The sequence below is a fragment of the Micropterus dolomieu genome, linkage group LG23 (assembly GCF_021292245.1).
Source record: "Micropterus dolomieu isolate WLL.071019.BEF.003 ecotype Adirondacks linkage group LG23, ASM2129224v1, whole genome shotgun sequence".
Taxonomy (NCBI): domain Eukaryota; kingdom Metazoa; phylum Chordata; class Actinopteri; order Centrarchiformes; family Centrarchidae; genus Micropterus; species Micropterus dolomieu.
Window position 1 is genome coordinate 12,199,659 of NC_060172.1, and position 26,468 is coordinate 12,226,126.

Below are 26,468 nucleotides of genomic sequence, written 5' to 3' on the forward strand. Positions count from 1 at the left end.
TTTCAGCGGAAACTGACATTATTGTCTTTGGAGTGCCACAGTAGAAACATCTTAAATACATTTCTTGTGATGAAAAGTTGAACATATATTTCATTGAAAAATGCATTTAAAAATGAACTGATTGTGTCCTATGGGTGTGTGTTTCTGCACATTGGTTCCTTTGTGTCAGGTTTTGTGCATAAATTAATTTTAAAAAATGTGTAAGTTTTAGTAATGTAGTTTTAACCCTATGAACCTGTTTTGCAGCCTCAATTTCAAATTTTGTTTGCCTGTTTGTACACATTTTACCTAAAATGGATATTTTCACAAACATCAAAGTTTCTTTACAAATTTGAACAATTTTTACTATGTGGAGCTCATGTTCCACAGGATTTATCTGATGTACATCATGTAAGCCGTGCCCCGCCCACTACAGAAATCTCAGACCAATCAAAACAATTGAACAAATCAACTAGTGTTGCAGCAACAATTCACGATCAGTAATTGTGATTGGCTGTAAAAATGTTACAGCGCTATGAAGCTCCAAACATATTTGGCGTATTTTAGCTGACTTCACCCCATACACTATTTGAATACGGTGTAAAATGCAACCACAGTAGTATAATGCAACAATGCAGCCCACAGTTTTTTTAGCTAAATATTCCTAATTCCATCCTACAAAAGATATTTCTTTGCAAAGGTAAAGGAAAAACTATGATCAAGGGCACACTAAAAGTACTAAATGTCATTATAAAATACATGCACAGAAAAGAGAATTCCACATTTTGAGGTTTTCTAATGTAAGAAAGTTGTGGGTTTGAATTCACAAGCTGGGTGGCTGTCTAATAACAAGGATCTCTAAGGAAAATATGTTATCAAAATAATGGTCATAGAAGAAAACAGACAGATATTTTCATATTCTGTTTCTAGCAGTGCATGTGGCATGTGTAAACTCAACGTGTGAGTTGTATGTTTTGGATATTTGTTAGAGATAAAGAGTACATTTGAATTTGAAAACAGTAGTCAGTACACATCATAAAACAAAATAAATACATATAGCATACAGTAGATGAGATCAGTCCTCTGTTAAAGTGTGTGTTCAACAGCAACTGGGCCTACAGCTTGTTTAAAAACCCAACAGCTGACGGAACAAATGATCTCAGATGTCTGTTTGATTTGGCCCTCTGAGGGAAAGTGATCCTCCTCCCTGGTGGCATGAAGAGGCTGCTGACCAGCAGATCATTGCCAAAGTTAAAATGGCCTCAATAAAGGATAAGTAAAACATTTTTTAAAGCACTTTATCAATGTAAAAAGCCCTCAACTTTCTCAAGAACGTCTCTGATTGGCCTTTTTGCAGATGCAGAAAAGTCATTTTATCGTCCAAGGTGGTGTACATTGACATTGACTTTATGGACAAAAGTAGTGCAACACCCCTGTCCTAAAACTTTTGGTAGAGGCTGTTGTTCCATGTTGTACACACAATTTTCAGGGCAGGCGAGCGTGAACGTGCGGCGCTGTAGACGGCTGATAACTGCAGAGGATTAGTGGGATTCAAGGCAGTTTACAGGGATGACAATCACACGTTTCATGCAGTGGTCGTCTTTTTAGCAGGGTTCAAGTTACGTGGGAGCTCAGCTCCCATAAGAAGAGTCTGAGCTCCCATGGTCGCAGTAAAATCATGCGTCTGTGGGGGTCACTAATTCATTTATCAACAACCATTATTTTGAACCACAAATAATGCGTTTTTATTGTAATTAGTACCTACTATTATTTACATTAAGATAAGATAAACAGACTTAAATTAACATGTTTTCCTAATGAACTACGCTGCGCGCCGCATGACTGACAGGATGGCTGCACCATCAGCCACTATGGTGCGCAGTACAGTTTTGACCAAAGAGGTTGAAACCGCAAAACGCAAACATGAACTCAGTTGTATTCAGTGCTTGAAGTGGTCCGGTACGCAGTACCAGCACCTCGACATTTTACTCTTTGGCGCACCAGGACTTTTTCTTGCGTTCTGTCACTTCTCCCAAGCTGCCGGTCCTCTCCTCTGACCTCCCCAGAGCAGGGAGCAGAGGAGCTGGGGTGCCTCTCAAGCAGCCGTGTTCAGAAATAGCTTGTAAATGTCAATTTTGGTGAACCGACCAATCACAGCCTGGATGGGGCGGGGCATTTAAAAATAGTGACAGATAGGTGTCATTTTCCCTGGGGACTAGGGGGGCAGGTCAGAATCTGAATGTCTCCATCACTTTTTGAAAGCTTTTGTTAAAAATGTTCTAAAAAACAGGAAATGTCAAATAACTAATGAAACAATGCACAATTTAAAAACATGCTATGCACTTGAAACGTAGAAGAAACAAATGTGCATTGTCCAAAAAAGTAACTTACGCTAAAACATCAAGCTGCTGATTACTGCATTATATTCTGTTATATTTTTATATTTTGAATTGTCACCTGCCACCTTAATTTTGTTTCCCTTCATATCAATAAAAACATTTCCACCATAAATTGGTGCAAAATGTCTCCAGAATGCAGGAAAGTAAGTGTTTAATGCTCAAGGACCCCCAGGGTAGATGTGATATAATTGCAGTTAAATCCTTAAACAGTCCCTCCAGGATGTGCAGTATTGACCACAAAACTGCACGTTTAGCAAAACAATTTACACCCACTTTGGTAAAGATACTGTTTTTCAAGGCCCTTTTTTTTTCTTTGGCAAATGTGAGAGGTTGGTATCTCACATGTCTGCTGCGACTTGTAAACAAGGAAGTGAAAAACTGACACAAGACAACGTGTTGCAGGAAACGGCGATGATAGGTCAATTTGTGGAAAAGTTGGAGTGATTGTTCAAAGCTGCAAGTTGCGCTAATATTCACGGGGATTTGTTGAATTTGTCTTAATAATTGCGATCGCGACGTTGCAAAATCCTTGGGGGACTAAGAAATTATTCCCCATATTTGGTGTGGAAGAACTTGACTGGCCTGCACGGAGCCCTGATCTCAACCCTGTCCGACACCTTTGCGAGTCTGACCTCAAATGCTCTTCTTAATGAACTGAGCCAAAACTCCCACAGACAAAGTCGTCCCAGAAGAGTGGAAGCTGTTAGAGCTGCAAAGGGTCCATATGTCCATATAGTGTTTATACTTTATATGTCATTTACATAAACACTCACCGGCCACTTTATTAGGTACATCTGTTCGACTGCATGGTGTAATGGTGTGGGGGACATTTTCTTGACACCCTTAGTACCAACTGAGCATCGTTGGAGTATTGTTGCTGACCATGTCCATCGCTTTATGACCACAGGACATGGCCTCCACAGTCACCAGATCTCAATCCAACAGAACACCTTTGGGATGTGGTGGAACAAGAGATTTGCATCCTGGATGTGTAGCTGACAAATCTACAGCAACTGTGTGATGGGGGTCCAATCCAGTAATAGCAAGGTGTACCTAATAAACTGTCCGGTGAGTGTATGTCTACACCCTCATTTCTATACTGTTAAAAGCTGCAGATGCCTCATCTATTGTATTTAAATCAACCTAGATCAGACAGTAACATTCAGGTTAGAGTGAACTCAGAGTCTGTATTCAGTATAGTTTCAGGGAGGAAAAGTGACTCCGTCCTTATTGATATTCACCCAACATTTAAGCCACACTTGATGAGCCATTTACAGACATAAAATGTCCCATTTAACCTGCAGCTCATTAAAAGTTCATGTGTTCCCTTCACGGAATGAGGTTTAAATATTCATGACCCCACCGACGGACAAGCTCACCTCCACCAAACCAGACTCTGTCCTTGTTTGGCTTCACTTCTCTCCTCCTCGTCTGCTTTGCTTTTTGTTTTTTGTTTCAATCCTGACTTCACTCGTCCTCCTCCTCTGTCTGTCTGTCTGTCTGGGTCACAGCAGAGGTTAGAAAGTTGTGTTTGGAACCAGAAAGTTTAGTTTTTATGTAAAATAGTCTCAGACTTTGACCCAATCTTGTTTCTCTGTCATTCTTTTTAGTTGCTCTCAGTTTGGGGGGAAAAAAGAAAAGCTGCAAGGGGACATTCAGACCAAAAACTGAGCTGTGGTTAAAAACAACAAACTTGTGTGTTGCTTCAGGTGCAGGTATGCACATCCAGGAAGTCCAGTTTGAGTGGCAGATCTGTGTTCAAATCACCAAAATGCTGCACAGAGGTTTATAATACTGTGAGACAGGAAACTGCAATGAGTCCTTCAAATTAAAAGGAAAACATACATAATTTGTCACATGACACATTGTTTACCACTGCTATGGTTAAGGTTTGGTTAGATTCAGGGAAACATCATGGTTTTGGTGAATATTTCTATGTTGGGCTTTACATCACGCTTCATTGGAAACGGGAAACGAATCAATGTCTCCTGTGTCACAGCACAACGCCAAGACCCCTTCATGTTGCTTTTTAACCCCCCCGGTTCCCTTCATGTATATAAGAAGTGGACGTAGTTATCGTGACGTCACCTGTTGGTTTGTGGGCCGCCATTTTGAAGCCCCGAGTTTGGCCGATAGGGCGCTGCCATGTTGAGTTTTTGCAACCAGCGGCACCGGATGTGACCATATTTGGACGAGATGGTGGAGCTAACGGCCGTGTGCGGAGCTAGCTAGTGTAATTCACGTTAACTGTCATTTTGACAGGGCTGATAACTTTGTCTAGCGAACAACAGTCTTAAAACTAAATGTACTCATCAGAGAAAGTGAACAGCCGACTCCTAATAAGCTTTTTAAATGGCGCTTGATAAATTTACACAGTGCCCAGGGTACTATCGATGGAGACTATCAACCAGGCAAATCTCGACAGCAGGGTTGGGGAGTAACGGATTACATGTAACGCCGTTATGTAATCAGGATACAAAAAAAAGTAACTGTTCATTTGGAGTGAGTGTTTTATTATAAGTATCTTACTGTCACCAGGATGGTCTAATTATACTCAGTTGATAGGAACTACTTTTCCTTCCGCCTGTCAAAGTCATGCTTGCGCTACGGCTCAGTGACGGAGCTTCTTTGAAGTGAGCCGCTGCAGCCCTTTACATTTCCCATGATTGAATACTGACTCTGACTGACTGTAGAAACGGTCACGTCTGGCTGTGTTTTAGCTGTGAAGGTAATAATGACGCTGTGTGTGATGTGTGTGCAAAGACAGTGAAATACTTTGGCAACACTGCAAACTTTGCTAAACATCTGAGATTAAGTCAAAATAATATGATGATGTTATGAAGCGGCAGTTCTGAGCAGGAGATTTTGATTATAATTAAAGAATATAACAGTAGTTTGATGTCTTGTCATTATGCAGCTATTATTTTGAATTGGTAAGGCTACAGCCTACTCCTTATTTCTCTCAGAAATACAGAAACAGGAGAGGGAGGTCACATTAAACTAGAAATAAAATATATAAAAAGTATTGGTATCGGCAGTACCAGCCTGGATATTACTTGGTATAGGATCAGATAGGAATTAAGTGGTATCACACATCGCTCTTCCTGAACACGTATCCTGTCTGCGTCTGTCATTGGCGGAGCAGTCTGTCAATCCCTCTGTCGAGTAAATACGACTTGTGATTGGACTGTACTTCAGCAGAAAGCCAAGCATTGGCTAAGAGCAGAAGGCCCTGCCTCCAGGCTTTTTTTAAGTTGTGAGGTTGCGAAGCTTCATTTTCGCTCAGTCTGATTTTCAGAGTTTCAGAGCAGAGCCACGTGACAACGCTGCCACACACCATGTGAGTCGCAAGCTCGCAACTGTGTGGGTGTGGGTGTTGTAAACTCAGCTCTGAAGAAATAGTCTGCAATACGAGAGCAATTGTAATGAAATAAAGTTTAGCCCTTTCTAACCTCAATTTTCAGAGTTTTAAAACTTTTTTTCACATATTCGCACACAATTTTTCAGATCACCATTTTTTTACCAAGGTTTCAAAACTGGGAAACAAACTAATACACTGGGAGAACACTGACAAATTTGAAACTCTTAAAAATTGTTTGCACATTGTAAAAAACATAAAAACATTTTGCAAGCCTGCAAATCTTAGTTTTTGATCTTGCAAAACTTTTTTTGGTAAGATTTGGAGGTTTCAACCTTTCAGAACTTACTAAAAATACAAAATCACAATAATAAAAATAAGATAAAATCAGACACAGTAGACAACACAAAAATACGCACTATGAACAAAAACAATATAGACATATTGACAAATAGTGCAGTGAGCAGAGTGCAAAGGATGCAAGAATATGTACATGTCGGAGGTGGATGTGATATACAGGTACATATACATGCATACATGTACACATGTACACAGTGAAATGAAGCAGGAGTGCAGGAGTATTGACTTGAGGTAGGTGTATGAACAGCTCTGAAGTAGAGAATGGTGACACTCACTCACACTGTGAGTCAAAAATCAGCTGTTCATCAGAGTGATGGCTTGTGGGAAGAAACTGTTCCTGAGTCTGTTGGTTTTGGCGTACAGTGCTCTGTAGCGCCTACCAGTGGGGAGGAGCTGGAACAGGTTGTGTCCGGGTGAGATGGATCTGCAGTGATGTTTCCTGACTCTGGAAATGTCCTGAATGGGGGGCAGGTTGACACCGGTGATCTTTTCTGCGGTCCTGACTGTCCGTTGTAGTCTGCTCCTGTCCTTTTTGGTGGCAGATCCAAACCAGACAAGTGGATCAGCAGTGATCTGTTGAAGATCTGAGTGAAGATGGGGGCCAGCTGGTCTGCACAGATTTTCAGTCAGGATGGAGACTCACCGTCAGGGAGCCAGGAGCCTTCCTGATCTTCTGCCTTTGGAAGAGGTGGCTCAAGTCCTCTTCACACATCTTGAGTGCAGGTGAGAGGTCAGAGAGGGGGGGTGGCAGTGTGTCAGAGGGGGAAGGTGAGTGTATGAAGATGGTGTTGGAGTGGGGGAGAGGTGTGACTGTGGGCTTTTCAAACCTACAGTAGAAACCATTCAGCTCGTCTGCCAGTCGTTGAGTACCAGCAGTGTTGGGGGATGGTCTCTTGTAGTTTGTGAGTGTCGCAGGGTCGTTGGCTGCAAAGCTGTTATTTAGCTTTTCAGCATAGCACCTCTTTGCAGCTTTGACCTCTTTAGTCAGTGTGTTCCTGGCCTGGTTGTACAAGACTCTGTCCCCACTTCTGAAGGCCTCCTCCTTGGTCTGACGAAGCTGCCTGAGTTTCGCTGTGAACCAGGGTTTTTGGTTGTTCATGTAGAAACTTCCTGGCTGATGAAAACTTAAAATAACAACTTCGGACCCAGTATTTAGCGTAACTCCATCAGCTGTTCACTGTAAACACACCGCTGCAGCAGGCTGCTATTTCCCAGCTATACATTTAATGCCGACATTTTGGGGGGTAAAATGAAGACCCCAGAACTACATTTAGACCCTGTTCCCTTCGGTGGAAAAACAGTGAGTTCCTCCAAAGGTTCCTAGTTCTGGGGTATGGTTCCTTTGGTCGAAACGCAGCTTTGGTGAAAACCCTATAGTGACGGTGTCTGTCCCTTGACCATTGAAATTATTTAAATCAAAGGTAAACAGAAGAGGAGCTGTGCATAAAAACCTCATAAAAATTAAAACCACAAGAAGAGCAATAGTGCAAACGAATAGGAGGACTCCTATGCTAATTTCAATCACTCCCTAATTGATCATCTTGTTGATAGTGCTTCAGGCTCGCTGCAAATGACACTCTACTCTGTTGCCCCTCTAAAAAAGAAAATAATAAAACAAAGACGGTTAGCTCCATGGTATAATACTGAAACTCACAAATTAAAGCAAATATCGCGGAAATTTGAGAGGAATTGGCGTTCCACCAAACTGGAAAATTCACAGCCACAGCTCTATTGAGCCAAGTATTCCCATAGCTCTCAGTAGTTACGACTTCATGACCTTCTTTAATGATGAAATTCTAACTATTAGAAACAAAATTCACCAAGACCTGCCCTCAACTGGCACTGACTTACCGCTAAACTCAGGAACCTTAGAAACAGGTGTAAAATCAGATATATGTTTAGACTGCTTTGCTTCCCTCAATCTTTACCAACTAACTTCAATAATTTCTTCAACCATCAACCTGCCTCTTAGACCCCATCCCGACTAGGTTAAGAAGTTTTACCCTTAGTCAGCACTTCTCTACTAGATATGATCAATCTATCTTTATCAACAGGCTATGTACCACAGTACTTTAAAGTAGCTGTAATTAAATCTCTTCTGAAAAAGCCCAAACTTGATCCGGATGTTTTAGCCAACTATAGACCTATATCTAGCCTTCCATTTCTCTCTAAGATCCTGGAGAAAGCAGTTGCTAAACAGCTTTGTGACTTTCTACGGAGCAATAGTTTACTTGAGGATTTTCAGTCAGGATTTAGAGCTCATCATAGCACAGAGACAGCACTGGTGAAAATGAAACGACCTCCTTATTGCATCAGACAAAGGACTTGTCTCTGTACTGGTTTTATTAGATCTTAGTGCTGCATTTGATACCATTGACCATCAGATCCTATTGCAGAGACTGGAACATTTCATTGGCATTAAAGGAACCGCTCTAAGCTGGTTTAAGTCCTATTTATTAGATCGATTTCAGTTTGTACATATTAACAATGAGTCCTCCATGCACGCCAAAGTTAGTCATGGAGTTCCACAAGGACCTGTGCTCGGACCAATCCACTTCACTTTATATATGCTTCCTTTAGGCAATATTATCAGGAAATATTCCATAAGCTTTCATTGTTATGCAGATGATACTCAATTATATCTATCGATTAAGCCAAATGAAACTCATCAGTTAGATAAACTTCAAATGTGCCTTCAGGATGTTAAAACCTGGATGACCTGTAATTTTCTAATGTTAAAATCAGATAAAACTGAAGTTATTGTTCTGGGGCCTAAGCACCTCCGTGACACATTATGTAAAGATATAGTTTCCCTTGATGGCATCGCCCTGGCCTCCAGCACCACTGTGAGGAATCTTTGAGTTATCTTTGATCAGGACATGTCGTTTAAGTCTCACATTAAGCAAATTTCAAGGACCGCCTTTTTTCATCTACGTAATATTGCGAAAAATCAGGAACATCCTGTCTAAAAATGATGCAGAAAAACTAGTCCATGCATTTGTTACTTCTAGGCTGGATTACTGCAATTCCTTATTATCAGGCTGCTCGAAAAAGTCCATTAAGACTCTTCAGCTGATCCAGAATGCTGCAGCACGTGTTCTGACAGGAACCAGGAAAAGAGATCATATTTCTCCTGTCTTAGCTTCTCTGCATTGGCTTCCAGTAAAATCATTCTTCTTACCTACAAAGCTCTTAATGGTCAGGCACCATCTTATCTTAAAGAGCTCATAGTACCTTACCACCCCACCAGAGCACTGCGCTCCCAGAATGCAGGGTTATTTGTGGTTCCTAGAGTCTCCAAAAGTAGACTAGGAGCCAGAGCGTTCAGCTATCAAGCTCCTCTCCTGTGGAACCAGGTTCCACTTTGGGTTCAGGAGGAAGACACCATCTCCACATTTAAGAGTAGGCTTAAGACTTTCCTCTTTGATAAAGCTTATAGTTAGGGCTGGCTCAGGTAGTCCTGAACCATCCCTTAGTTATGCTGCTATAGGCCTAGACTGCCGGGGGATTTCCCATGATGTACTGAGCTCCTCTCTCCTCTTCTTTCTCTCCCTCTGTATGCAACCTCATCCCATTATTGCATGTTACTAACTCGACTTCTCCCCTTTCCGGTAGTCTTGTGCTTTCTCGTCCCTCTCCTCTCTCCTCCTATCACTTGCTGCAGGTGTTTCTGGCTCTGGATCTGTGGCTGCGGGTCACCTGCTGCCCCCGTGTTCCTGCTCGACACCCTCTGCTACAACAACTATTGTTACTAGTCCTATTGTTATTGTTGTTATTATAATCATTAACATTACGATTGTTATCATTAACACTACTATACATATCTATACCATTTTTCATTTAGTCTATAGCAACATTACCTTTACTGTCTGTACCTGTGTGTGTGTATATTGTGTAGGCTGCCTCCCTCCCCTCTCTCTCTCCTTCCATCCTTCTCTTTCTCTCTCTCTCTCTCTCTCTCTCTCTCTCTCTCTCTCTCTTGTTGGGCTTCTTTAAATAACATCATAGAGTACGGTCTAGACCTGCTCTTTTATGAAAAGCGCTGTGAGATAACTGTTGTTGTGATTTGGCGCTATATAAATAAAATTGAATTGAATTGAATTGAAAAGTTAGCGCTTAACAAAACTAACTACATTAATTTTGCAAGTATTTGGACATTAACCAAAGTCTTCGACAAATTTACATTTTGACAGCGCTAGAGGAAAAGTGAAGGGATCAACAAAGTTATTACAATTCATCCTGAGGGGAACAGGGATGTCTGTAAACAAAACTAAAGAGCTGCATAGCTGTAACGTTACTGAGTCATAGAGGTACTTTGAGGTAAATGCTGAGGCTGATGGGAATGTCATTAAAGTTTTTAGGTTTTTGGTAATAAACCAAAGTATTGGACAAATAAAAATTGTGACCTTAAGATGGCAGCAGATGAAAAGTTAAGGGATCAATGTGGGAACACGGATTAATGGCAATCCAGACCTGGGTACACTTAAATGAGTGGTCTTAAAGTAACACATACTATTGAGGGCACCAATTTTGGCAAGGATTGTTCAACAAACAAAAACCTTTTGAAACTTAAATATTTTTTTAAATTTTAGTTTGAAAAATGCTATAATTACATTTAAACATTGGCTTTAATTATTATTTGAAAAATGCTATAATTACATTTAAACATTTGCTTTAATTATTATTTGAAAAATGCTATAATTACATTTAAACATTGTCTTTAATTATTATTTGTCAGTGATGAGTAAATTATCGAAAACATGCAAACGAGTTATTATATATAGAGAGAAACATAGAGTTATTTGTGTCTGTAACAGATAGAGATCAGGTGTGTTTGTTATATTAGTGATGTTCTAATCATTTACATATACACAACAAACCTTTCTTGTTGTCTATTAATTGATATTGACTTTATAATGCTAATCAATCTATACACAATAAATTCCATAACTTAAAAGCTGAGCAGACTCACTTTGAAAACTCGTTAAATACTGATTCAGTCCTTAACTCACATCGTTGAAACGTTTCTCCAGAGTCATTTTGATGTTTGTTTCAATGCTTGTCCTCTTCTTTCGTTTGCGCCCGTATCCCTCGATCAGGGGCGCCAGAGACGCAGTGTTGCTCATCGAGTCAGAAGGTGAGTTCTCTAATGTCAAAACAAATATAACATGGACATTCATCATCACTGCAATAAATTCAGGTAAATCATTTTCAATAAAATGCTAGCTTTTGTGCTGCAAATTTAATACTACAGATATGTTTATGTTTTTAACTCAGATAACAATGCAAAGTTTTTCTGCTAAACACCTTTTAAGGTTATCTCCATCTATTCCTTTAATCTGACTACTGCAGGTCCAGGTCTGATGTGTGTTGTTTTGAATGGCTGTAACATTGCTAGTTGATACCTCCATCCTCAGTCTAATCAATCATCTAATCATGCTCTTAAATGTATCTATGGGTACAAATAAAGTAATCTGAACCTGAACTTGAACTTTCTCAGATGACAGCAATAAAACTCACTTTAGACATTTTGACATGTCATAGCAGGAAAACCAAAGGTGTAACTGCTAACATTAATAACGACTGCACTGCAGTTAGGTGCACTAGATCGAGTTCCCGCTATGTGCACACTGGCTCACTAATATTACACTTAAATGGAACTGAGGCATTATATTTATTACACCTGTGCTTTTCTTGTTGTAACAAGTGAAAGTGTCTGCTGTGAAAAAGGTCTATTAAGTTAGTGTACATTCACTGAATGATCAATTTTACGCCAACTGTCACAGGGTAAAGACACGGTGTAGGACATATATAATTAGAAAAGTCTGAGTAAGGGGATGGATGGGGGGCCAGTAAACCGGACCTTGACCCAAGAGACCGGTGTTCGGTTCCTGTGTGAGATAAAAATGTATAAACAACTGTTGGAATAAAACATTCAAGAATGTTTACAATGATATTTCTGCAGCAACAATACTTTTCCTCTATCATCATCAATTTGGTGATTGTGAATTTTTTTAGATAAGATGTCTGGATTTTTACCTTGTTGTTACTGGGGATTTAAATATTAATGATTTAAAAAACTTCCTTGAAAAATGTTTTGCTTTTCTTAAATAGACAATTTTATTGAATTTTGAAATTTCTAGCGCCTTTTCACATAAAGCCAGAATAATTGGTGGTACTGTAAAAGTAAAAAAGTAAAATAAAATGGTTGTGACTGTGTTGTACCTGCGTCACTCAGCCATTTTTCCAGCAGAGGCTTGAGTTTGCACATGTTTTTGAAGCTAAGGTTGAGAGCCTCAAAGCGAGAGATTGTCGTCTGACTGAAATCATTCCCGTACAGTTTTCCCATCGCAAGGCCCACATCTCCCTGTGATAAAAAACACACACACAAACTATATCACCATCTTATGCAAATGTCACAATATAGATAAGCAAAAATATATATGAGATTAAGATTAAGACTTTTTGTCAAGCTACTGTTTCCAAGATCAAGAACGAGCTAATATTCATTTTTATATTTTAAACAACAACACTAAATATTTTTGTTCATCTTGCGTCTTACTTTTGGAAATTTGTCCATCCTTTCTAGCAGTTTTCGTAATACTGTACCTCATTAAAATAATTGCTGAGATCTGGGAACACAGTAACATTGTCCAGCTGGGCAACAAACACAAGACGATCAGACAGATAGAAATCAATTAAATGGTTTGAATGTCTGACTGCTCATGTTGTTTTTCTGATAGACATGATGGCCAATACAAATTGGACCGAGGTTGTAAAGCTTAAGTACTGCAGACCAGTCTTCCAGCACAAATCATAAATACGACCTGAGGGAACAACTTGATAAATACAGGACAGTTTGTCTGTGTATGTATGCTTTTTTATCTGCAAAGTTGCAATGTGCACTATTGGCCCAAGAACAATTTGTCCTTGGAGACAATAAAGTTTCTCTCATCTCGTCTCATCTCACACAAACTTCTTAGGTTTGAAAATAAATGTTCTTAAAGACCCTGGAAATATGATTTTAAATAAAATATGAAATATGAAATATGAAGTTAAAGTTTGGGAGGGGGGTATTTATATTTTTTATTTAGAGCTGAACATTAAAAAGGTAAGTCATCAGGAATGTGGGCATGGTTTGATTATATTTGAGTGACAACTACAAAAAAGCCAACAACCCCGCCATTGTCATCCAGTTTTCATTGAAATATTTTTAATTTAAATGTTGCTAAATCCTAATTGGTGTAAGGGAATATGTGACGTTTCCCAACTAAGCCACGCCCACCCCACCCCCCAAAAAAAGAGAGAGAAACAAGGAAAATATACTAATACAGAAAAATGTAATGTGATTAACCAAAACTATTCAGATTTTGGCAGACAACAGTGTTCATGTAAGACCACATTGCTAATAGTAGGAAGCAGATGGCGAAAATGCCTTTAAAGGAAAACCTCTTAATTACCTGAGTAAAACCCAGTTTGATGCGTCTTTGTTTGAACGCTTTAGCAAACTGCTCCAGTTCTTCTAGATCACTGGGTTCTTCCTGTGGTGGTATTGACATGTGTTTGGGCATCTGCAGGTGGGACATGTCCATGTGGTTCTCCATAGAGGGTCCTGCCAGACCAGAACGATTCATGGCCTAGATAAGAAAAACGAAAATAAAGCACTTTAAAAGATGGTACGTGGAACATATTAGCAAACAGTTTCTTATTACACATCCAGCTGTTACAAAGCAACATCATCATTCATCTGCAGTTGTGTTTCTGGCCACCTGACGAATACTAATACAATGTCCACTCTATTTAGTTTGGTAGCCACCAACTCCTGAAGGAAATATTTGTCCCTTTAGCTGCAACGGGTGGTCGCTAACATTATCTGTTGGCTAGATGGGGTACAGAGGGCCTTTTTGCTGATGAAAAGCCAAAGCAATGACTTAGAAGATGGTTTAAAGCTCACTTAAGCTGTGGTGAATTGCAGAGTAGGCTGAATTGTGCAACCCCTTTCACATACAAATAGTCATGTGATCCATTGTTGATTCATTACAGCCACTTTAAACAGCACATGTCCCATTAGACAGTGTGACATTCTTGGTGCATTATACTTTGTGCTTATGTAAGTGGCCTGGATTCACCTGTGGAGTTAGAGCCAGTCCAGGTTGATGCTGAAGCAAACTGGTTTGACTCTGGCCAGGATGGGACAGCATGTTCTGCTGCAGAAGGGCTGCAAAGGAACAGTGGGTTTTAATCAGTTATCCATTTGTGATTACAAGACTGACAGCTACTGCTGCTGTTTGTCAAGAAATAGATCCAGCTTGCACCTTTTCCCAAATCCACAAATTGTTATTACATTTCTGTCCTTGTACATAATAAAGAACAGTGTACCAATTAGTACACTTTAAAAGGTACTGTTAGGTATATTTTTTTTGTTCCAGCGTGCAACTCCTCCTAAAATCCAGATTCTTCTTTTTATCTTGTGTTAAATTTTCTCATCAAACTCTTGGAAAGAAAGAAAAACTTCTTCTATCCCCTTACAATTATCTTGTATTGATTGCACTGTTTTGTTAACTCTTACTTCTTTCCCTAGGTTTTTACCCCATCGATGCGACATGTACTAGTATTTATTGCTGCTCTTACTAGTATGTATTGTCAGTTGCAGATCTCGTGCTGTATTTTTATGCTCTGTTGATGCATGTATGTTGTTCCTTAAATGTAAGTTTGGATAAAGGTGTCTGCCAAATGAGTAAATTTAAATGTAAAATATTTATAGTTTTTCTAGATGTTACACTATTCCTTAAATACAATACATCCATGTTAATAAATACATTTCTGCTTCGTTACTGTGCCTGACCAAGTTATTTTTCTTAACTTTCTTTATACAGATTAAACAAACAAGATATAATGTGTTAATTAGTGAGATTTAGAGATGCTGTAGGATGTAGGCAGAGTTTGTAACTGTTGGACAGAGGTAGGCTAGCTGTTTCTCGCTGTTTCACCTGTATCCAGCTGCTGTCAATAGATTTATATTTACTGTACATGAGTTATCTTCTCTTCCTGCTCTCAGCCCAAAATCTGATTTAGCATGTTTCCCAAATGTCGGAAGAAAGCCATTTGAATTAGGGCACTGCTAAAATGTTAGAACTATAATTGGAGCCTCAAATAACTGAAAATAAATCCCTCTGTCCTCCCTAATTATTCAAGACATGTCTTGTTCCAGTTGTGTCAATTTTTTTGTTTGTTTTTTTAAGACCTGGGTGGCTGGTGGTGCTCTGGGAGAGCAGGAAGGGTGACGAAGATGACAGGTGAGCTGGTGGCATCAGAACCAGCTGCTGCATGGTGTGGAGAGAGGTGAGCTCCTGGAGCAAAAACAAAAACACAACAACAAAATTAGTCTTGACTCAAATGGATATTAAGCTTCAGTAGTTGAATTTGAAGTGAATATACTGCAGATGAGCACTCTGCAGTGGTGGAAAATACATTTACATAAACACTCCAGTTCTGAGCTACTTTAGATGAACACATTGATGTACTTTATAATTATACTCCACTACATTTTAGAGGGACATATTGTAAATTATAGCTTTAGTTACTAGTTACTTAGCTGAAAATATGATACATAGGATCGGCTTATAAAATATGATGATTAGCTATAGATTAAACATCCAGAAGTTATGTAACAACAACATTGATAATTTAATCGTTTAATCGCTTTAGTCTTAGCAAGTTTCTCAGATACCAAGGTGACAAAATGCTGTTGTTTGTCTAACTAACAGTGGACTAATTATTCAAATAATTGTGTCATTACTAAATATAACACTGGAAAGGAAATTTCTGCATAATGAGAACCTTTACTTTTGATAGTTAAGTGAATTTTGTTGTGAAAACTAACTAAATTACCTAAACGGAAAAAAACTAAAGGTCTTAAGTACAAGTATGAGGTGCTTCAAATCAAATCATATTTATTTATAGTGTAAAATCAACATGCAGCATGGTCTCAATACACTTTCCAACGTAAGGGTAAAAACAGCAAGAATAAATAAATAAATAAGATAAAACAGCTGCATTTCAAAGCTTCAGATTAAGAGGATATTAAGGTGCTCGACCCAAAACGAATTCTAGGGGAGGCTGTAGTGATGTGAGAACAAGCAGGTTTTTCAGTTTTGACTTAAAAATATCCAAAGAACATGCTTCCCTAAATGTAGTGTAAGGTCATTCCATAAATAGGAGGCACTGTAAGCAAAAGATGATATTTTGTTATAGAGAGGTTTGACCAGGAGACCAGTGTTGAGAGAGTGCAGAGGGCGAGCTGGTGTATACGGTGTAATTAGCTCAGCTAGGTAGGATAGGGCAAGTCCATGCAAGGCCTTATAAATTAAAAGGAGGACCTTAAAGTCTGCTCTAGCTAGAACTGGTAACCTAAAACCTAAAACATTTGACCAGCTTCTAAAATATGATACATTTTAGCATCATATCAAAACAAATGTCAAAACATTATAATCAGTGTTGGGGGGTTCTTTACTAAAAGCAGCAAAACCGCAATATGAAAATACCTCATTACAAGTAAACGTCTTGAAATGAAAATGTAATGTAAAGTAATGTTAGCTAAATTAACTTCAAGGAAAAATTAAAAGTTCTCAAACAACAAAAAATACTCCAGTGACTGCTTTGCTATTATCTTTACTCAGGAGCATTTTAAAGTTGGAGCTAATTAGAATTATTTTACATACTGTAGTGTATCATATTTCATAACCTCATTGTACGTTATATGTGTAAAATCTGTGTAAAAAAAGTAACTATATTTCCCTCTGAACTGTAGTGGAGTAAATAAAGTAGCAACAAAAGTACCTATTTTTATTTGCAATAAAAATTAAATGAATTTACTTAGTTACTTCCAACCACGGATTAAAATGCTGTTTACATGTTAATGCATCTGCAGTAATAATTCAACAATATTATATATAATAATACAGCACTCTGAAAGGGGCTATTCTGCATGAGGAGTGCCTTTACTTATGGTATTTTATTTTAAGACTGTAGAGACATCATAAAATAAACCATGTGCAGGATTATTTGGTTAATTTTTAGCATGTTCCAGTGATTTAGAATAGCACTCTTATGTGCTATTCAAAACAAAACATTTTTGAGAACAGTTAAAATAATTGCAGCTGAGGCCAACATATCCTCACTTTTAGTCCCTAAAATCAAACGTGCTGGATCCTATGTTTCCAGTTGTTATGGCAGAAAATTGTTTCCTCTTACATTTAATCTTTTACACATGTTCTTTCATTATTACTATTATTATTACTATTATTGTTATGTCTTATAGGTACATTCTATCTCGGACCTTTCCTTCTTCTGTACCCCTCATGTTAGTCTGCCCACATTTACTAGGGTTCAAGTCAGAGGTATGATATTGTTTTGGTGTTTTCCTTACTTGCTGTTCCTCTCTTCTCCTTGAATGTTCATTCAAGGACGGGAGAGAATAGCCAGATGCCCAAAGCTGCCCTAGGCGGCAGGTCTCTGGAACAGCTGATTTTCTGATGTAGTACTTCTCTGTCATTCTCTTTTTATTAACGGTTAGTTTTTACTCAATTATTTGACCTTTACTTATAACAGAGTACTTCTACACTGTCGTGTTTCTACTTTTACTTAAGTTAATCAGAATACTTCTTCCGTCACTGCCACTCTGTGAAACCCGGTCTCTAATAAAAGGCTCAGACAACATGCTTATAAGTAAAATAACCAAAGTTATTGAGTGAGTCAAAGTCTTACCCCGGTCAGCTGACCTCCAGACATCGGCAAGCTCTGTGTCAGGTGACATGTCTTCAGTGTGGAGGCTGAATGAGGAGAGTCGTTGATGTTCTCTGTCTTAATCTAAGACATTGAAAGCACAATGTTAGCTCAAGTGTGAGTGAATAGCTTAAATAATAGTTTTGTAGAGCTGAGAAGATGGGAAACATTGTCTGCGCATAATCTCGGGGGCAAATGGGTGCATGTTTACATGTGTCTGACTATGTGTGTGTGCTGTGTGTAGAAACAGTGCACACACACACGCTCACACACATCACTCCAGGACCAGTTTGGTCACTAAACATGATACAAAGAGTAATAGACTCTCTCCCTCCCCTTGGGCAAGCCAGTATGCAAATAACCCCCCCACCCAACCCCTGAAAGCCATGTCACTTCCTGAAAACACAAGCACTGAAAGAAATGTCCTCATCCACCAAAAATAATGTTTGGATAAGTAGCCAAATAGCTGCAAACTATTTGAGGTGTTTCTAAAGAGATGGCAGTCATTATTGACACCTATTGGTGGAGCCAGTAGTTTATCCTGAGGATGTTAGTGTCAGTACCGTTCACATGGCTTTAGGTTATTTATATTCCAACTCAGTTACTTTATTAAGTCTGTTAAAGGATATAGAAAGTCTTGTGATAATCTATATTTGTCTTTTTATGAACAAATCCCATGAAAATACCAAAACCAACGTTAAATTTAGCCTACTAAGAAGTGTTGTCTGTGTCAACAAATGTCCTATTTTTCTCCTGTTTTAGTAACATTTGCATTGTGTCCTGCTGTTTTAGGAAATTACTGAGCCTTTTACATAAAAATATTATTGTGGTGGTGAGGGTACAGTGGGTAAGACACCTAACCCCTAGTTGCTCCGGAGACGTGATACATAGAAGTTGTAAGTTGCTGTGGATAAAAGTGTCAGCTACATGAGTGAATCTAATGTATATCTTTGGTCAAAAGTTTTTACAATTTCAGGCCCCTAAAAACTGTTCAAATTAATAAATCTGACATGAAAAACCAGTCTGGTTAAACTGCTTGTAACTGAAACAAAGGTTTGCAAGAACTGGTAGCTCTGAAAAGTTGGGTACCATAAAGGTTGGATTGTGACCCACTAGAGCACCAAATGTGTATTAATCCACAGCTAAAATACACGTACTTAAACACTGTTGGTTTTGGTCTTTTTATGAGAACTGTAACAACACAGTGACAGAAATATAGAAATATAGACTAAAACCAGACTTATCCTATAAGATCTGGTGGCTTGGTTGAGTCTTTACTTTCACTTGGTGTTCCTGCTCCAATCTGCTGCTCACAGCGAGTCTCCCAGTCAACATTTACTGGCAGTTTCAGTTATTTAAAAAGGAAAGTGGCTTAAACAAAAGTCACACATGGTTATAAGTCACATAATGATTTCGGCAAAGATGAAAAAGTGAATTTGATCCATGCTTGCCCTTAAAGGACGGCATGAAAGTGTACACACGACACCAGTTTCACCCACTGCGTACAAACATTACTGTGTGTGAGTGTGCCAGCTAACAGGAATAATTTGCTCCATGTTAAACCAAACAATATAAATCCTCCTGATGACAGAGGCCTCATTCATAAAATCCTCATTCATTTAAACACAACAGTAAGTTGCAGTAAGAACTCTTTTACTCACTTGTCGATTGAAGTCGATCCCGTTTTGCTCTAAATATCAGAGAGAAAGAGATTGAGATTTTTAAAATGTCGCCCTGTAGTTTCTTAGGACATTCAACTTCTTCAAAGCGACACAGAACAAATTCATTCAAGATATTAAGTCTGTTAGCATGAAGTGTATCCACGTGCATGTGAAACATGATTTCAGTGTTGTATTTTGATGGTTTGGGTTTCTACTCTTATTTTAACCCTAAATCTTCCATCTTTTTCATGGCTGCAATGACATAATTCCAAATTGCATCAGTAAGTTTTCATCTAACTTTATTTCAAATTAAATCAACCTGAACAAAAACAACTGCTGAAAAACTAAAACTGGCTTTTTGGGCTTTTGGCAGTACTTTGTTTTTGATTTAATTTATTTACAAAAGACACCACTCCATAGAAAAGCAAGAACACTTATTTCTAACACGGTCCCAAGTTAAAATGTTAAAAGACAGCTATAAAACATGTAACAGCAGAATCTTAAAACCAAAACTGCATCAGTGCAAGGTATAAACATAACCAAAACACAAACCACATCAATCCACCTAAATAGAATAACAGATTAATCCATAGATAAGATGACTATTGAAAGTCCACTTATTTTTCTCAATCCTATATTATTAGCCAGAAGGAAATGCAAAGAGTTAAATGAGAAAATAGATCAATAAAAACAAACAACTAAAATCTTGACTAGAAACTGAATTTAAACTAAAATCCAGGACCATACTACTACATAAAAATATACACAATAGAGCCTTGTAATCAATAGTGTTTTTTGTCATATATTGAGAAGGCAAGGTGCCTAATTTGAATCACATAGATGAGTATTAGGAACAACTATACAGTGACTCTGTATATACACACACAGTTATGTACAGGTCTGTGAAAAGAAATGGGAATCTATTCACTGCACTGGCTGCTGACTATTCACACACAGAAGTGTGTATATAAGTATTTTCAAGAAGTGCAGTTTTCCTCCTGAAGTGTACAGCGTTCAGTGAGTACATGTGGAGAGGACAGGGAGATGGCCGACAGAGGAGGAGAGCTCAAAGGTTTGGTGGATAAGCTCCCATCATTTGAATATCAAATTGGACCTATGGTACTGTGTGTGTGTGTGTGTGTGTGTGTGAGAGAGAGAGAGAGAGAGAGAGAGAGCTGCAATGAGCTGGTAGAGACACACAATGCAAATTTACCCCTCCACCCCCTTCACTCACTGCCACCCCACTATGTCACCGCCCCCCAGCCCAACCAGCTTCAGAGCCAAACTTCCAGTATGGAAATGACCAAGACATGCAAATCAGCTCTGAGTGCAGGAAGCCTGTGTTAGAGCTCTGTCTGCACACACACACACACACACAGGCAAACACACTCAAAACGATGGCTACACACAAAAAGTCAGTCAAAGCGCTGCAAAAAGTCTCCATTTTAATCAGCTGTCTCATCTTTTACTCCATCTGTTAGTCCTATAACCTAAAAAGTGAACAGAATGCGATGAATAAACTGTACTGGGAACAAGTGGAGTGATATCCTCCCTTTGGCTCACTAATCTGTTTGCTGTCAGTTAGACTTGAAGGCTGAATATGATATTTCCGCAGTAGAAAATATCCAACACTACATCACAATAGTAGTGTATACTGCGTGTATTATTATTCTAATTATATCAAACTTGTGATGTTGGCATGCTACTGATATTTAAAAGATTTCTGGTGTTTTTCTAATTGTCAACAGTGTCACTGTTGAACAGTATTGCCCCACCAAACAAAAGATCACTGCTCACTCTTAAACTGCATAGGGATTATTTTTTTAAATGAGCTTTTTCTGTTTTCATATGTTATTACATTTCCAGTTGTGGGTTAGTGTAGAGGATAGCATCTCTATATTATCCAACACAAAAATGCAAATTCAAAAATGTGAATTCAGTGACAGTGTTTTTACAAAGATGTGGAGCAGCACATAAATGTTGATTTGTATCCTTGTTGTCAGACTGAAATCTCACAAAGCAGCACTGTCTCCTAGAAATCATGCTTAAATACAACTAAACTGCAACAGCAAATATGTTTGGAGAGAAATTTCATCTGAATCATGTATTTTATCAATACAGTGAAGCAACATTTTAAATAAAAGTACCTGCAAAGTTCCACAATATATAGAACGTATTTGTGTTTGCTTTGAGTTTGTTTTCTCAACAATATTCATTTTTATAAACTTAAGCATGATTCAACTTTTTTATGTTTCTGATCAGCCACTCATGGCACTTGGCGAAAGTTAGGGAAAGAGCTGAAAAAGTCAAAGGTGGCTTAAGGCATGATGCAGGATGTGTTGATGTTATTAAAATATAACCATGGTCTTTTCCTAAAGTTAACCGTGAAGTGCTTTTGTTGGCTAAACCTGACCAGACACAGGACTCCGGAAATAAAGCCCAGTCTGTGATGTCAAAGTCCTGCTCTTTGTACGTCCACCATCCAACCCAACTACCGGCGACTTGCATGTGGTGCAGAAACGTAGCAAAAACATTTCACATAATCAAGTTAGAAGTTAAGGTTTGTTCTTAAAAATGTGAAAATCAAATGTGAAGCACAGCTGTAAACACAAAAACTACAGATTCAAAATTTTCCTTTGGGGAATAGTTCAGTATGTCTCCTCTGCTGTACTTGATTTCCAAATACTTAAATGTTTGAATAGTCAAGGGTTCAGTTAACCCAAATTACAAAAAAAAAACTAAAACATTGTCTCACTTAACTTACCTCTAGTGGTATGTCTCCATGCAGATAGTTTTGGTTTTATTTGTTTAGGTATGTCTCAGATTTCTGTTTATATGCCAATACAATGAAGGTGAATGGAGTTTAGTTTGTTGTGCTCACAGCGATGAAAAATTACATATGAAAAATTCAACAGCAAAATGTATTTTCACAGAAAATTTTGCCGTAACGGTTTTAATGGAGACGATTTCTTCAGAAGAAAGAGGTCCCAAAGAAAACTGTGAGGCCTGTGGATTATCCAGAGTAACTTGGAGACTTGGAAAGACACATTGCTGTTCATTATTTTTAATGTCACTTTTCAATGCGGGGAGAATTACAGACTATATTGCATTCACCTCCATTGTACTGGAGTGGAGCCAGTTACCTGAAAATAAAACCAAAACTATCTGCATGGAGAGATTATGTAGATGAACTACCATTAAAACAGCCAAGCCTCCTAATGACTAATGAGAGCTGCATGAAAATGTCTTCCAAATGAAATTTAGGCTAAACAAAAAAGCAGCTGTGGCGCCTATCACATCTGATCACATACTGACAAAAAGAGTCACACTGGTCATATAATACATTTAGCACTTCCACGAAACAACACATGTTCACTTCTCTCACACAGCCATTGTCTAAATAAAAGTTCCACTTTTTTCTGTTGCTGGTTCCTGGTTTTGTGTTGTGGCTGGTTGGTTGTCCTCAGCCCCCGGGCAGCCAGTATTTCTCTGCAAACAGCCTCAGGTGCATCCTGGTATAGCGACCAACTGCCACACACACACTCGCACGCACAAACATGCACACGGTTCCCTACACAACAGGAGTAGGTCAAACATGCTGCTTGTTCAATTTTTATTTGAAAGATTGTCATGCATTAGATGGACCAGCATGAGGATAATGTGCTACGTATCCTGAACCTGGATGGAGCTCCTGCTGTGAAAATTTATACTTAAAAACAGCAGCAAATGTTTCTAACAGCACCAAGGATCATTCAACTTTGATAAACCCTAGAACCAAAAGGTCTGTGTGTATTATTTATATTATAGGATTAAAAATGTTCTTAAGATATTTGACATATTTGAGTCCAACAAATATCTTCTCAGATTATCCAGACAATAGTATATTGTTTTTCCAGTAGAAAAGCCATATTAAAACTGACACTTAAGAAAAAGCAATCACTAATAAGCTTTCTATAATATCGATTTCATGTTGACGCTGAAAAAATATGAATCCACAAAGGAACACATAAAAAAAAAACGAGAGAGAGAATCAACTCTTGTCTCAAATGTAAATACAAAATAAACTCTTTCTGTGGACGTTGTGCCTCAGCAGCAGTGACAGAATAAACAGCACACTTTTCCTGAGTCACTTCTCTTGAACTTGGTGTGTGTTGAGATGAATCAGCGGTGTTTACATGCGCCATGAGGAAGGTGAAATATCCTTACCTGCCTGTTCAGCTGGAGCGTCTGACTGCTCCACCGTGTCTGCGCTCATCTTAATATCTGTAATGATAAATATCGCTGATTTTCCTACAGGATTGTAACTTTACCAGGACAAAGAAGCACTCAAGCCACCCAGGAAAATGATCTTGAGTTTATTCTAATGCGCCCTCCCCTCCACACCAATGCAAAAAAACTTCATACACTCCCGCGTGATCCCTAGTTGTAATATTCATAAGCAAGGCAGACATTCCCATAAAGCACTGTCATAGTCACCTCCATATGAAGTAATCACACAGCACATTAACTTATTCAAACTCATATGTGTGATATGAAATACTTATAATAAGATATTAAAAAGTTATTGATCAGCCTGTGTAGGAGGAGGGATTTACCTTAGAGAAACAGTTTGTGTTGCTCCAGCTGGCGTCAGTCTCCTTGATTATTCAAAGTTAAACTCTTATTGGGATAAAAAGTTTTGGAAATCCACGGCTGCTCATCAGCATTTTCCTAAGTGGAGAGAAGCTCACCTCTGCAGTACACCCAACACTGCCTGATAGGATGATTTGCATATGCCTGTGTGCGTCCTATCCAGCTTTAGACTGTTTGCATAAAACAACAATAGGCTTACTGCAAATTACAGCGTTCTTGTGTGTGTGTGTGTGTGTGTGACTGAGTGTGACCATACTAAAAGAGTCATCCTCAGAGTTGCTTTGGATAACAGGATGATATGTTATTCCTTCCACCCGAAGTAATTGGGTGTGTGTGAGTTCTTACTTTTATTCTACCTGATACATCAATGATGGAATGTGATAAAGTAAAGTCACTTAAGTATTGTAAAATTTGAGGTATTTTACTGGAGTATTTCCATTTTACTTCTACCCTATTACATTTCCTTCAACAATATTGTAATTTTTACTCAATTACATGTGTTTTACAGTTATAGTTACCAACTTCTTATCATACAGCAGCACTCATTGGGTGAGATGTAGGTTCTTTACTTAAGTACAAGTAGAAATACTACATTGTAAAGTACCGTTAATCCTCAATACAGTTGGTATAGCAAGTACAGAAGGATTAGCTAAAGTATTCAAAGGAAAACTACTCATTATGCAGAATGACCCCTTTTTAGGGCTGGGCTAAAAATATCGAATTAATCACATTTATCAGTTAATTCTTCTGTGATTCTTAAAATCCAGAAATAAATATTTGCACCTATGAATGTGTACATTTGTGCAAAATGTTATGTTACTTGTTAAACCCACATGGCTACCAGTTATTATAGCATGCCGTAGACAGTCTCTCCCTCCTCTACAGCCACATCCCCTGTTCCCCTTTATTGCCATTTCCCATCCATCCAGCAGATGCCCTCAGACTTTCCCTCCTGTCCCCATCACCTGACTGCCCCACCCATCTGCACTCTTGTTCCCACTTACCTCATGTGCCCTTCGGTTTCCTGGCTTTTCCTGCCCACCTTCTCACTTGCATATCATTCCCTCGATAGTCACACACTCCAATTAACAATCCACTTAAATTTTTCCACGTCAGATCATCCAAGTTACAAAGTTGCTTTTGTGTGTTGTGTTTTTGCTTTTAAGCTTGTCACCCAAACCTTAACCTGGACCAGAACTTGTCTGTCTGTCTACCTACCTGTGCCTTGACAATAGTGTACAAAAAAAGGTTTCTTTCATGATGGTCGAAAAACTGATGTGAATTGTTACCTTGTTTCCTATTTGGGTTCGCAATTATTAACCAGAAACTGTTAAGAAAAATGTAATCTATAATCTGCACTTTATACAATTTCATACTTAGAACAGTTTTGCTTTCTGTACTTCTTTCATCAAGAATCGAATTGTGACATCAGTGACAATATCCAACCCACACAACCTTGCATTTCGATGGAAGATATTTTGCAAACAAACTGGCTCAGCATATCATCTATTTTAATTTATAATAGGCAGAACAATTCTAATATGGTCTAAACACTTAATAATGACAATCCTGTAATGGTTACACTATAACACAGGCACTAACTTCCTTATAAATCCACTGAAATCCACTAGATCTGCTTTATGAAGAGCTGGTTCCCCAGCTCCCTCAACTTTCCATCTCCATGCAGAAAAGAATTTCTCAACGTGGATGGGCAGCAAACCATTCCCTAACTATATTTGAACGATGGAAACATACGTTGGCAAGTCATTTCTTATCAACCCCCTCTCATTTGCAGGAATAAGAAAATAAAGACCCTGTAAAGATTTTCCAGGCAGTTGAAGAGATGTTTGGGGGTTATAGGACCCAATGATGGGGTTTTTTTTTTTTTTAGGAAGTACCACAGCACTGAGACTGCCCTGCTTAAAGTCACCAATGACCTTTTAATGTCTGCTGATGAAGGTATGTGCTCAGTCCTTGTACTCCTGGACCTTAGCGCTGCTTTTGACACCATTGATCACAACATCATGTTAGACAGACTGAGGCACTGGGTGGGGATCTCTGGTACTGCCCTAGAATGGTTTTCATCCTACCTGTCAAATAGGAAGTTTTGCGTGTCTGTAAACAACTATGTCTCTTCATTCTGTCCAGTTAAATATGGTGTGCCTCAGGGGTCGGTCTTAGGACCCATTTTGTTTTCCTTGTATCTGCTTCCCCTTGGACATATTATCCATAAACATGGCATTTCTTTTCATATTTATGCTGATGACACACAAATATACTTGCCCGTCAGATCCA

General features: G+C 38.6%; 2 protein-coding genes across 3 annotated transcripts in view; one reads left to right on the forward strand and one right to left on the reverse strand.

The window, feature by feature from the left end:
* The window catches only part of pou2f3 (POU class 2 homeobox 3), a 44,388-nt gene extending 20,592 nt beyond the window's left edge, over positions 1–23,796 (reverse strand). The window contains exons 1-8 of the mRNA XM_046041012.1: positions 23,748–23,796; positions 19,542–19,576; positions 17,863–17,964; positions 15,341–15,446; positions 14,226–14,314; positions 13,557–13,733; positions 12,322–12,463; positions 11,109–11,242 (exon numbers count right to left, since the gene is read on the reverse strand). Coding sequence (XP_045896968.1) covers positions 11,109–11,242; positions 12,322–12,463; positions 13,557–13,733; positions 14,226–14,314; positions 15,341–15,446; positions 17,863–17,964; positions 19,542–19,576; positions 23,748–23,796 — 834 coding nt within the window. The remainder of the gene's footprint in view (positions 1–11,108; positions 11,243–12,321; positions 12,464–13,556; positions 13,734–14,225; positions 14,315–15,340; positions 15,447–17,862; positions 17,965–19,541; positions 19,577–23,747) is intronic.
* Positions 10,876–26,468, forward strand: part of trim37 (tripartite motif containing 37) — a 51,758-nt gene continuing 36,165 nt past the window's right edge. The window contains exons 1-4 of one of the 2 annotated variants that reach the window (XR_006823278.1): positions 10,877–10,924; positions 11,196–11,233; positions 13,674–13,772; positions 15,339–15,438. The gene's annotated coding sequence lies outside the window, so the exon portion shown is untranslated. Of the gene's footprint in view, positions 10,925–11,195; positions 11,234–13,673; positions 13,773–15,338; positions 15,439–26,468 lie in introns of both variants that reach the window. The other variant, XR_006823279.1, reaches the window with a different exon arrangement.